The sequence below is a fragment of the Eumetopias jubatus genome, unplaced genomic scaffold (genome assembly GCF_037043125.1).
Source record: "Eumetopias jubatus isolate StellerSeaLion01/CBP00866 unplaced genomic scaffold, mEumJub1_p1.0 scaffold_10, whole genome shotgun sequence".
NCBI lineage: Eukaryota > Metazoa > Chordata > Mammalia > Carnivora > Otariidae > Eumetopias > Eumetopias jubatus.
In genome coordinates, this window is record NW_028274816.1 from 119,285,356 (window position 1) to 119,298,685 (window position 13,330).

The 13,330-nt window shown below is 49.8% G+C and overlaps 1 protein-coding gene across 3 annotated transcripts in view; it reads right to left on the bottom strand.

Moving 5' to 3' along the window:
• HNF1B (HNF1 homeobox B) overlaps nt 1-13,330 on the bottom strand; it is a 51,501-nt gene that overhangs the window by 12,174 nt on the left and 25,997 nt on the right. For 2 of the 3 annotated variants that reach the window (XM_028109318.2, XM_028109316.2), the window contains exons 5-6: nt 8,712-8,872; nt 2,683-2,815 (exon numbers count right to left, since the gene is read on the bottom strand). In XM_028109318.2, coding sequence (XP_027965119.1) covers nt 2,683-2,815; nt 8,712-8,872 — 294 coding nt within the window. Of the gene's footprint in view, nt 1-2,682; nt 2,819-8,711; nt 8,873-13,330 lie in introns of all 3 variants that reach the window. The other variant, XM_028109315.2, reaches the window with a different exon arrangement.

A 13,330-nucleotide genomic window follows, 5' to 3' on the forward strand; every position in this document is an offset into this window, starting at 1 on the left:
CCTGAAATGGGGAAGGTTCCAGAAGCGGGTTTGTGGGAAGTCCTCCGTGCAGATAGCACGAAGACCTCAGCTGTTGCTTACTCAGGGCTTTAGCCGATATGGTTATCAGAAACCCAAAAGGCGAGAACCCTGAGCAGAAGTGAAGGGAGAGTAAGCCCCCTCCTGGCTCTTCTGGGGAGGGGGACTGGGGGCCGGGTCCTCTGATGCCATTCAGACCAGCACTATCTCCCCTTCCCCAGGGGCTCAGCTCCCCAAGCCCGAGTCTCACCTGATACCCTGATATCCCATTTCCCTCTCCCACCTTCCACCGGGGTCTCCTGGGAGGCCCCATGGACTAGCTGTTTTCCCAGGAGCCTATTACTGCTGCTCTTTTGGGAAATCCCTGCCCAGAAGAGCAAATTACCTTGCTGAGAGTGGATGACATTTGAGGGCACAGTCCTGAAACCTGCCTGGGCTTTAGAATCATCTGGGGGAGCTCTTTAAGAAATATACATTCCTCCGCCTCACCCAAGACTTAATGAGTCAGAACCTTCAGAGGTGAGGCCCAGGAATCTTATTTTCAACACAGTCTGTGATCCTGCTGTGCCTCAATTCCAGGATCGAGAGCCACTGATGTCATTCTAGCTCCCACGGAGTGTGACTCTTGGCCTTTTCACCTGTTTTCTGGGCACTGGCTCCTGCCCGAGAAGCATGCTGTCCATCCAGTGGATGAATAGAGAATGAGGGCTTGGCAGTGCCAAGGGCTTTGTTATCACATTCTGCCCGAGGCAGGACCCTCAGACTCAACGGGACAGGCGCTGGCCACACAGGAGGATGCCTGCAAGCAACTCTTCAGCCTGCCACTCCACCGGCTAGGACCGTGCGTCTTGGCCAAGTTTTCTGGTGATCCTCACCATTCCTCATGCTCTCCCCACCCCACTCCAAGCACACACATGCACGTGCACCGTGAACACCCTTCCAAGGGCAATGTACACTCTGGTGCTGCCCACCTGCAGTAGGAGATTAAGGATATAGCAAGAAGGTGGAGAAGTATGGAAGGAAGAAATCGGGAGGAACAAAATTGAGAAAAATATGGAATAGCTTCCGGGAAAATTTTAGTTGAGAGAGTGCCTAAGAAAATATAAGAATTGTGTGTGTGTGTCCGCCAAAGCTTGATGTGGGAAGAAAGAAGGTTAAATGGGATGGTTTGTGTATCTTTTTGGCTGTGGAAATAAAGAGGTGACATAGCTTTAGTATGGCTACCATATTCCTGTGAAAAGGCAGTAAAAGTTTGAAACAATTTTTTATTTCGTGAGTCCTCTAAAAGCTTCTCTAGTCCTGTTTCTCTATGCAAAAAACAAAACAGCTGCAGAGTACATCAACTGCCGAGCAGCTGAAGATATGCTCAGTAAAGCTGTGTGCTCTCATGGGTCTAGCCCTGTTTTGCCCTCCAAGAGCGCATAAGCCATTCTCTTCAGAAGTGATCTGAGTTGCTACCTTGGCTAGAGCTGACTTGGAGGGAAGAGAGAAAGAGGAAAAGGCAGGAACAAAATAAAGAGGTGGTCAGTGTGGGCACACGATACAGTGAGGCCACGAGGACAAGGGGGCGCTATTAGGTGGAGAGAAAGAGGAGCAACGTGCCATCCTCAGAACTCTCCGGAGCCTTCTCGGGAAGTCTTCCCAGTGTCACACAGTGATGACTTGGCCTGAGGTCATGAGGAAGCTGAAAACACACCGAATACTCATCAACATTAGAATTCTGAGGGCGCCTGGGTGGCTCAGTTGGTTGAGCGACTGCCTTCGGCTCAGGTCATGATCCTGGAGTCCTGGGATCGAGTCCCGCATCGGGCTCCCTGCTCGGCAGGGAGTCTGCTTCTCCCTCTGACCCTATCCCCTCTGATGTGCTCTCTCTCTCTCTCTCTCTCAAATAAATAAATAAAATCTTTAAAAAACAAAACAAAACATTAGAATTCTGAGAGCGGCCTCCACAGATGCGGCCCCCGTCAGCCTTCCCGTGGCCTGAACTGGCCCATCTGTGAGGGGCTACAGGCTCACCGTGGAACAAGAGCCTCCTAGAGCTGGAAGGACGGGGTCCATCCCCCGTCTTCAGGCATGTTTCTCCTCAAAGACTCAGAGATGCTACAACAGTTCCCCTCGGGAGTTCTCACTGTACTTTCACCACTGGCCAAAGAGGTGTCCTATGACAACACCAAATTCCCTGTTTAGAAGGAAGCCCATCACGGCTCCATCTTGGCCAACACAAAGAAACATCAGCACAACTTCCTGGAACGTCTACCACATCCTTAGGGGTAGAAATGAACACGAGACAAAGTGTAAGCTATGATATTACACATAACTCACGCTTTATAGGTTTACAAGCATGTCTCTCTGCACTGTCATTTGATCACCTCAGCAACCCATTTTATAGATGAGGAAACTGAACCTCACTAAGGTTAATGATTTGCCCCAGGATGCATGGCTGGCGAGCCGTGACCAAGATTCAACGTGACTCCATTGTTTTCTCTTTCTTTAGGCTAAACAGTCCAAATATTGTTGAGGAGAGAGATAAGTGGAATCAAATCTACAAGTGGCGGGTGAGTTTGAAGGGGGCCTTCTATAAACCTTTCTTAAAATCAGGTTGACTTCCTGCCCACCCTTCTTCTCCCTGCCCCCCTAGGTTTTGTGACCAAGAACGGAGCTTACTTTGTGCAATGGCCATGACTCCGGAGAGGGGCGTCATGATGAGGTTTTGAGATTGCTGGGGATTATGGTGGGACAGGCTGTGGATATTCGTCAAGGTGCTGACAGGGGGCAAACCACCTCCGGAGACGGAGATCTGCTGGAGAGAAAAAAAACAAGAGCAACATGAGTGCAACCAGGACTGCAAAGAGCAGTGTCCAAAATGACATGGTTCAGCAATTCCTCTGCACAGCCAATTCACTCATCCCTCCATCTACTCATTCATTCATTCATCCAGCATTCATTCATTCATTCGCTCAACAGTAATTATGAAGCATCCACTGAGGCGCAGGCATAGTTCTAGGTGCTGAAGATTGAGACGCAAAATATACAAAAAGCCCTTCCCTTATGGTGCTTCCATCTGTTGACCATCTTTGAGTTACCTGCCTGCCTTAGGGATTCTTCTGCTCCTGGGAATTGTGGGACTGTCACTTGCTCAGTTCGGAAGTATCCTCTGTTCTGCTCCATGCCTTCTCTCTTCCTGGTGCTAAAGACATGTGACTACTGAAAATAACAACTGAAGTCTGCCCGAGTGAGAGCAGATTAGGGACTAGGCAGAAGGGCAGGAACGCTCTCACTGATACAGGCCCCACTAAGTACCACTCATACGTTAGCCAACAAACCTCACTGTGGTTCCGTGAGGCAGACACTTCATGGTAGATCTGTATCAGGTAGATATGGTATCAGCTAGATCCATCACCGTTTCACTGATGGAAAAACCGAGGCTCAGAGTAGATATGTGTATTGCCTAAGATCCAATAACCCAGCAAGTGGTATATCTGGTATTTAAACCCAGGTCTGCCTGACTCTGGAAGTCAAATTCTTACCTTTTATAGAGGACCTTTCCCCACCCCTGCAATTATTACTAAGGGTTGGGGGGGAGATCCGCCATCATTGGGCTTCTCTACCTTTTCCCAATCTCCACTATCCATTAAAAATGTTTATTGTTTTGGTCAAGGAGCTGATATCATAATGACAAAGCTACTAAATGATAAGCCCTGGACCCCAAGGCTTGTCTTTTATGAGCATGTCTCTCTGCACTGTCATTTGATCACCTCAGCAACCCATTTTACAGATGAGGAAACTTGCACCATTATATTTTATTGACAGATGAGTAAGAGAAAGCTACTGATTTTAATGAGTTTACTACACACAGGGCCACTTTGCATCCTTTCATTGGGGGAATTAAATCCTTTTATTTATTCCTAATAGTGTCTTTTCCTTATTGATTTTCTTCACTTTTTCTTTTTTTTTTTTTTAAAGATTTTATTTATTTATTTGAGAGAGAGAGAGAGAGACAGAGAGCACGAGAGGGAAGAGGGTCAGAGGGAGAAGCAGTCTCCCCGCTGAGCAGGGAGCCCGATGTGGGACTCGATCCCGGGACTCCAGGATCATGACCTGAGCCGAAGGCAGTCGCTTAACCAACTGAGCCACCCAGGCGCCCCACTTTTTCAAGTGTATAATGGCATCACAAGCACACATGCTGATAGGGTCTCTTCCTTGCTAGTACTAATATGCGTATATGTCTCACTGCATTGCTTAGAACTTTCAAGACAGTATTAAACAACAGCTGTCACAGATGTGCTTGCTTTGATTCTGATGTCTTCAGAAATGCTTCCAATGGTTCCCATTAATTATAAGGAGCTATCAGTTTTACACATACACACACGTGTGCATGCGCGTGCACGTGCACACACGCGCATGCTCTTCTTGATAACAAAGTAGTTTACTATTTATAGTGTTAAAATAATTTCTAAAATTATTATTAAGAAAGGATGTCTCGGGGGTGCCTGGGTGGCTCAGTTGGTTAAGCGACTGCCTTCGGCTCAGGTCATGATCCTGGAGTCCCGGGATCGAGTCCCACATCGGGCTCCCTGCTCAGCAGGGGTCTGCTTCTCCCTCTGACCCTCTTCCGTCTCGTGCTCTCTATCTCTCATTCTCTCTCTCTCAAATAAATAAATAAAATCTTAAAAAAAATAAAAAATAAAAAAAATGTTATCAACTTAAAAAAAAAAAAAAAGAAAGGATGTCTCGGGGCGCCTGGCTGGCTCAGTCGGTGGAGCATGTGACTCTTGATTTCAGGGTTGTAAGTTCAAGCCCCACATTGGGTATAGAGTTTACTTAAAAATAAAATCTTAGAAAGAAAGAGAGAGAGAGAGAGAGAGAGAGAGAGAGAGAGAGAGGTGGGGGAGGAAGAAGGAAGAGAGATGTCTCCTGTCATTCTGAACTACTCCAGACATTCTTGATGGTATCAGGACCACTCAGAGGTACTTTAGGATCAGGATACATACATTATGTCTGAGTAGGCCAGGTGCCCTTCTTCTAGAGCTTGTCAAATGACAGGACTCACGCCAGCACCCAGGTAAGACACTATCTCCTGCCCTGACCTTCCGGTCAACCCCATAGCTTCCAAGGTTAATTCGAAAAAGAAAGAAAGAAAAAAACCAAACAGGTTTGTTTGTGTTTTTAAAATGGGCATCAAGAAATCAGTTGGGGGGTGTGTCACGTGACCAAGAAGGAATTCTGACCACATCAAACAAGAGAGAACCAGCCTGTTTGTTGGACTTGTTTTTCAAAATGTCAGAGTCATTAAAAAAAGAAAAGAAAAAAGAAAGAAAAGAAATCAGTAACCTGCCTTCAGACTTCCTTTGGGTAATGTAGTCCCTTTGGCGAAAGTCAATGAAGTGACGGCAATCTCTGCCGTTTCAGTGTTTGATTTTCATGGTGAAAGAGAAATGCAGATGCCAACCATAAAAGCAACTTCAATGTACACGGCTTTAGAGTTTGTCAAGTGCTTCCACTGACTGTCCTCAGTAGATACTGACACAAGTGGGGAGGGCGTTCTCACCACTGCCCCTATGTTACCAATTAAGACACTGATCCTCCCGAGAGTGGACAGACCAGTCCTATGTCACTTGATTAGTGAGTGAGGAAGCCAGAATTCACACTCAGTTTTGTTGGAGTTCAAATCCCTTCCACCTGCTATTTTTGGGTAACCTTGGTCAAATTCCTTCCACTCTAAAACGCAACCAGTATTTTCTACTTGCCTCCAGGACTGAAGGAAGCCAGGGGCTGCCAAGGACACCAGTCATGATTCTTACATGGTAATTCACTGTGTTTGTATTCCGTGAATGGCGCCATTTGCAGTACTTTCTCTTATGCTAAGTGCTTCAACGCCTACAGCCTACCAGGTTGGTGTTACTATCTCCACATTGTGGACATGGAGACGGAAGTTGAGAGAAGTTAAGAAGTGTGCTCAAGAGGTAGTGTTGGTGTTGAAAACAGGCCATCTGCCTCTAAGGCCTGAGCTCTTCCCTGTTAGGCCGTACTGCTTTGATACCGTGAGAGTATCCAGTATGTGCTTTTTAATTTTTATTGTTATTATTATTTTTTATTAAGTAAACTCTATATGCCCAATGTGGGGCTTGAACTCATGACCCTGAGATTAAGAGCCACATGTTCTACCAACTGAGCCAGCCAGGAGCCCCAGTATGTATTTTTTTTTTTTTTAAAGATTTTATTTATTTACTTGAGAGCGAGCGAGCATGAGCGGAGTGGAAAAAGCGGAGGGAGAGGGGTAAGGAGACTCTGCGCTGAGCACAGAGCCCGACGCGGGGCTCGATCCCACAACCCCAAGATCATGACTTGAGCCAAAACCAAGAATCGGACACTCAACCAACTGAGCCCCCCAGGTGCCCCCCAGTATGTGTAACCCTAAATCTGGCCCGCTTTTTGTTTATGCACTCAGGTACGGGAGGGGACAGTGCAAAGCAAAGCTCACATGGATCAGCGATATTTCCAAAACTAATCCCTGGGGGAAGAGTTTCAATTCACATCCTACTGAACACATCACTCCTTGCCCAGGGCTTACCCAAAGAACCGCAGCGCTACAAGTCATCCTCATACCAACGCCACGACGCAGGCATTATTCTCCCCCATTTTATAGATGAGGAAGCTGAAGTTAAGCAACAACGATCCTATTGCTGATAAACAACAGAGCCCAAGACATGGACACACGAGCTTTCTTGCCTGCGTTATTTTTAACCATATTCCACTCTTGCCTTGGCAGACCACAATCTGTGATGGACCTGTTATATATTAACAGAAAACAGATTCTTGCATGTGGGCATCCAGTAATAGTGACTTAACATATGAGCCAGGGTGTTGGAGACTAGTAAAAAGCCGGTCCCTGCAAACAAGCTTCCAGGTGTTTGCTAACGTTGAGGTGTGCTCTCTTGGTCAATCATCAATCCAATAATATACTGCCCATGAGGGGACTGTTGAGCAGAACAGGAAGCAAAAAGTGTGTCTGCAGACTGCCTTTGGAGCAGCTGTGGCTTGGGGTGAGGCCACTTGCCTCTTGGGAGAAAGAGCAGGAGGGTCCAAACCCCAAGGACCTTCAGGCGAGAGGAGTGGAGACTTGGAGGGTTTCATGGACTAAGTCAAGACCTCTTCCATGAGACCCCCTTCTCCAGAGCAGCATGAGTGATCCTCACCCCTAACCAGTTTGGGTCTCAAAGTGACTCATCAAGACTTGCCTATGCCTCTTACAAGGTAGCCGCACAAACTGTTCTTCATGAAGAAGCAGCTTACGGGATGAGGGGAGGGCAAGGGGGCGACCAAATGCCTCCCCCAGGAGCGCCTTTTCATTTTCCTTTGCACAGACCGCTACCTCTGTTAGCAGTCTGCACAGACCACGAACCCAGGCTAGCCCTCCCCTTGGAAACTGCATGCTGTTTTTTCCTCCAGGGAGCTGGGGACTCAATCACCTGTGACTCACCATTCCTGTGTTGCCTACACAGCGGGCACACGTCAAGGTCTGAAATGGCATCTGCTCCCTGTCCCCGTCCCCTGCTCGGGCCCCCACCTGCCTCTGGGTCAGACACCTTGAGGGAATGTGTGCAGCTCCACCTTGAGCGTGCAAGCCAGGAACCTGCAGCTCCTCCCCCACTGAAACCCAGAGCATGACCCAAAGAATCGAGTTTTCCATTTCCTACCCTTACTGGTGTTGTAATGCCTGTCTCTCTCACCCGTGGTGCTCCCCTGCCCTTGTGTGGCTAGAGAATTAGAGCCTTGAAAATTCAAACAGTCTATTCCTCACCAAGTGTGCTAAACTTACATCTGGGTGTGGGCTGTGGGTATGACCACAGAAAACGTCACTTAAAGAGAGGAACATGGACATTCACATCACAACACCACGACCATTTCTTGACTATCTGATGCTGTGCTGAGTCTTTCCCTTGTCAGCACATTTGTTCCCCCAACAACCATATTGTTATTACCCGCATTTTATAGTTGAGAGAAGGAGACCTAGAGTAGTTCAGTAACCCGCCCAAGGCTACACAGCTATTAAGTACTGGAGCTGGGATTTGAACCCTGGTCCCTGGAACTTCAAAGTCGGTGTCTCTCACTCGTGGGGCAAGCATCGCCCCGCCCCACCTGCCCTTTTGTGCGGTGCTCTTCCCTGACGTGCCATCAGATGTCCCAGCTCAAGAAGCCTCTCTCCACCCCCTACTACCCCTAAATCCTGACTTAGTTTCTCTCCTTGCTGGCAGCACCAGGGGGTGGTGAAGAGAAAGAGGGGGGTTTGTTTCAAAGTGAAGTCCTCTCTGAGGTGAAAGACTGGCTTTGGAGGCCTTGGTGGTGGGGGGGGGGTGGGGGGGTATGAATGAACATTTTATCAACACAAATGTCATTGGCGGCCCCAAAACAAACAGTGTCCCACCCGGCTTGCTCCTTTATGAGGCATTCAATCAATAAAACGAGAGCAGAACTCTGTCAGATTTATTGGCCAGGTTCAAACCGAACACTTCTTCCACCCGCCAAAGGCTGGGTCACTGGTCCTACCTTTCCGTTCCAACTCTGGACAGCCCCCATTTTCCCCGACCGGGGCTACAATGGCTCATTGTTTGAGGCAGGCCTTGTGAGAAGTTGTGTTTGTTTTGCCTCTTATCTTATCAGCTCCAGAGCTACAATGGCCCAGGTGTACTCACCATTTTACCATCAGGTGAGAGGAGATTGTGGCCAGGGTCCAGACTGGCTGGAGAGACTTGCTGTAAAACAGACTGGCTGGTCACCATGGCGCTGTTGCCATGGTGGCTGATTGTTGAGGCGGAAGTGACCTCACTGTTCCCCGGCTGGCTGTAGCGGACGCCTGCAAAACAAGACAGACCCAACAGCAGCCGTGAGTGCCCCCAGGGCCTTGGAACACTGAGTCGGCTCCCCTCGTTTGCAAGGGTGGCCGCCAAGAATGTCAAGTTGTTGCCTTCTCCTCCCGTCTGCCCACAAGAAACACTGGCCCAGGGTAAAGGTGGTGGTGGGCTCGACTTCAAATTCCAGAACGTAAGCTCCATGAGGGCAGGGCATTTTTGTCTGTTTTGTTTTGTTCATGGCGGTAAGTGTCTTGGCACTTGGTAACCACTCAATATATTATGTCAGAGGAAAGAAGGAAGGAAGGAAGGAAGGAAGGAAGGAAGGAAGGAAGGAAGGAAGGAAGGAAGGAAGGAAGGAAGGAAGGAAGGAAGGAAGGAAGGAAGGAACTCCAACGAACAAGAGGATTCCCCTTGTTGTTGCTTTAGCATAGTTCTTCCAGGCTTTAGGTGCTGAGACTGGCCTTCTCTTCCTGGCGAGGGTATTTCTTTTACTCTTCGAAATGCCTTCTAGAAATGTTTCCCTGATATCTCTTGGCAATGCGGGGCTGCAAAGTATGAGTAGACCCTTTCTACAAAGAGGCACTCACCCAGGGACCCCTGTAAGAGCTATAGCGAAAGGCATCCGTCCCTGCGCACCACGCTTTGGGCTGAGCCTGAGAGGCCCTGGGGCGGCGGGGGGAGGGAGGACGCAGGCGGAGCAGGACAGGGGTGGGGCTGCAGCTGGGAGTCGTTGGCTCTGGAACTCACATTCCTCTGATGGGGTCCCATCTGGCTGACTTCCAGGGCCCAGGGGGAGGCGCGTCTGCCAGGACGTGGGGCAGGCAGCACATACTGGCAGGACGTGGATGCCTTTAGTAAACCACTGCAGTTTGGTCTGCAAGGGAGGGGAGAACCAAGCATGTTTACAGCCTCACTGCTCTGACCCTCCCTCTTGCTCAGGAACCAAAACAGAGGTCTGCGCTCGGGGGGGAAAGGGCAGAAGGAAGCTGAAGGGGAGGGCGGGGAGTGGAGGGGGGCAAAGAACCAGTTGCCCAGTTTGCAGGGTCAAAGTCCTGCTGGATGGGCCCATGAGACTGCCAAAGACAAAGCTGGGGGTCGCTGGGACATCTCTAAGCTCAAAGCTGACGAAGACCCTTGTTCTTGTTTTTCTCTTTGGATTCAACAAAAAGGTTTGAGGGACCCTGTGTCTACCTGCAGGGGAGGGAGACGAATGCTCTGGGCATGCAATCGTTTGGAGAGGTGGGCCAACTGTCTGCCTACAATTCTCCATTTACCAGCTTTCCAACCACATTAACTCTCACTGTATTAAGGATACGGATTCTGCTGGTCTGTCTCCCCCTGCCCTGCTTCCTGCTCCCCCTGGAGCCCCACCCTCCCGAGGAGGCTGCAAAGTCCCCCCAGGAGCCTCCAAATCACTAAGTAGCCTCCAAATCGCTAAGACGCAGCTTGCCAAGAGGAGCCCCAAGCCAGTTTTCCTGGCATGGCCCGAAGGACGTTACCCAAGGCTGATATGACCTAGAGCCTCAGAGGGCTGGGAAGAAAACAAACAAATGCTAAGGCAGGCTTCTAACCTTCAAGAGCAACCTGCTTGACTCTGAGTGGCTTGATGCGTGCTTTATGGGCTTCTTCTATTGCTGGTTGTCCCCACCCTTTGACGCATGGGGCTGCCGGTGGGGGTGGCAGTGGCAGTGGGACCGCACTGGAATTTGGTAGTTATTGGTCTAGGGTACCACATTTTGGGGGCAACAGGCGCCGTGGAGTTAAAAGGAAGAAAGGCTTCCCTGCCTCCAAACCGGCACCCCCTGCCCAGTCCTGCCCGTAATCCTCCACAGCTACCTGTGGCCCTGAGGTCTCCTATTTACCCCTGTCTACTCCGTCCCACTGGATCACATCAGGTGCTTTTTTCCTCCACTCACATTTGCCCCTGGGCTCCTGGCAGGATGCATCCAACAGCTCACAGTATTGTTATGGAGGAGAAGAAAGACGTGCGCGCCTCGTGAGCTCAGGAGCCAGAGCAGATCCAGTGATAAATAGGGGAGGCAGGTTTCCTATCAGTAATCGGAAACATTTTCTGACAAGGAGGGACAGGGAGAAGACTGTGGGCTTGAGAGCTTGACAAACTCAGGCTCGAATCTTGACTTCGCTCTTTGGAGATGTGTGATCTTGAGAAAATATCTTCTCTGTGCTGTAGCGTCCTCTCATACAATGGAGGAAATGCTTCCTTAACAGGTCTATTTGGCGATAGGAGAAAGTATCTATAAGTCTCCTAGCATAATGCTAAATAAATGGTAACTATAGGTGGGGAGGGAGCTGGTATGGAGGTGGACCCCAAGGCACTTGCCCTAAGACTCTAGAATTCTAGACAACTTAGGGCAGATTCTAAGTACCGAATGGAATGACCTGTCCCCGGAGAAGGGCTCCCAAAGGAGCCTACCCTGTAGAAGCCCTGATGTTTTGCTCTGGAGGCAACCTGGGAGGCAGGCCTGGCCCCTGCCCCTCTCATTCTTTCCTTTTGGAGGGACTGGACTTCACCCTGTTTTCTCCTGCTTTCTCTGACTCCCTGGCCAGCTATTTACCTCCCCAAGATGCTCTGCTCTCGAGAGAGTGGTGATAACGCTGGGAGTCAGCTGTGTGTTCACCTCCCAGCCTGTCCCCATCATCGATTCAGCCTCAAGTCAAACAGACTCTGGTTTTAGCCTATTTAATTTGGCCGAAGGAAGAGGGCCAGTCCTCTGACGATCAAATATGGGTCACGGGGAGGCTTCTCCCCTACCACAGGCTACATAATTATTTATTTAAAAATAATTAACCAAGGATATCCGCAGGAAACAAAAGCCTTCTTTAAGAGGGAGCCTGGCAGAAGAGTGTCAAGAGCCATTTGTTAGAACCCAGGCAGTGTAGCCCAAGGCTGCTGTGGTGTTTAAACCTTGTTTGCTGCCCCCAGCAGAACTTCATTCTAGGAGAAATGTAAGGGTGGGGCTGTTCTGTTAAAAGACTGGTGGGCTTAGACCTCTGGCGAAGGGGGAGCATCGGGCTGGGAGTTTAGGGCATCCCCGGCTGATCCTGGCTCTGCCTTCAGTGTATTGGGTGAACTCCAGCTTCCTCAACTCCGAGCCAGAGGCCTGCCCGCTGCGGGAGGGGGCTGGTATCACTGCCGAAGTGTGGTGGGAGCGAGGCGGGGGGCTGCTCACCCAGATTCACCTGTAACCTTTCCCACCAGTGCTCCTCTCACGAGGAGTTGGGCAATCACTCTGGGCCCAGAGAAGGTGGCTGTAATCAGGCAGTCGCCTTAAAGGGGGTGTGAAGGTGGAAGGTGTATCACAAGACAGTGGCTGGTGATCCACCCGGAATAGGTGTTCTTGTTAGAGGAAGGAGCGGCCAGGTCCTTGGGTATTTCACAAACCCAGGAGAGCGCATCAAGGGAGAAGGAAAGTGGCGGAGGCTCTGGAGCCAGGCAACCCGGGTTTAAATCCTGGCTTTACCACACATTAGCTGTGTGGCCTTGGGGAGGTGACTGAACCTCCCCGAGCTTCAGTTTCTTTGCTGTTAACAAACTCTGCCCCTTGGCTCATTGGGAAGAAGATGAATGACTTAAGGGATGTGGAAGTCCCCAGAACGTGCTTGGCACATAAGAGTGGCTCAAGATACCTCAGCTCCTTCTACTTTGGGACTGTCTTGGTCTAAAAGACGTTTTCAGGAAGGCTGAGTTCACACAAACTTGACTGAGCACCTCTCACGTGCCGGGTACTGTGCTAGGCAAGTGGAATGGCATCTTCCCTTCTTCCTTCACCCCTGCAAGCTCTGAACGTAAATACTACCACAAGGGCTCTGGTTTACTACTGACTGCCCAAAGATGCTGGGTTAATAGCCCCAGAGGGCCCAAGAGAAGATATGACAATGCTAGAAGGTGGCCCTGTACCTTGCACTCACTTCCTGGCTCAAGGCACTCATCGGCCATGTCCCCATCGCTGGTCCTAGAAACCACGGTACATGTGCCCAGCAGCAAAAGTCATCCCAGCTAGAATCTAGAGACATCCCTGAGATCCTGGTGAGGAGCTGACCTCCTTCACCTGTTCCTAGGCCTCAGTATCATGGGTGTTGGGCTCTTTCTGAATTCCTGATGGCATGTGGGACAGAGACAATTCATCCAGTTTCTATGCAATATGACTGCTCAGAAGTATCAAAACATGGACGGAGTTCATGGTTCCAGAAGCCAGCATCTCCACACTCTGCTTCCTGTGCCAACACCCTCCTCCAGGGCAGTCTTCACATTGCTGCAGCTTGGGATTTCTTTCTTAAACAAACTCGCACTGTGTCACTGCCCTCTTTGGAAACCTAGGACGGCCCCTCACTGCCTTCCGGAAAAGCCCCAACAGCAAAGACTAGCAGAATCGAGCCTCTGTGACTCCAGCCCCTTAGCTGCCTCACCTCGCATGACATCCCATACAGCTATGTCAGAG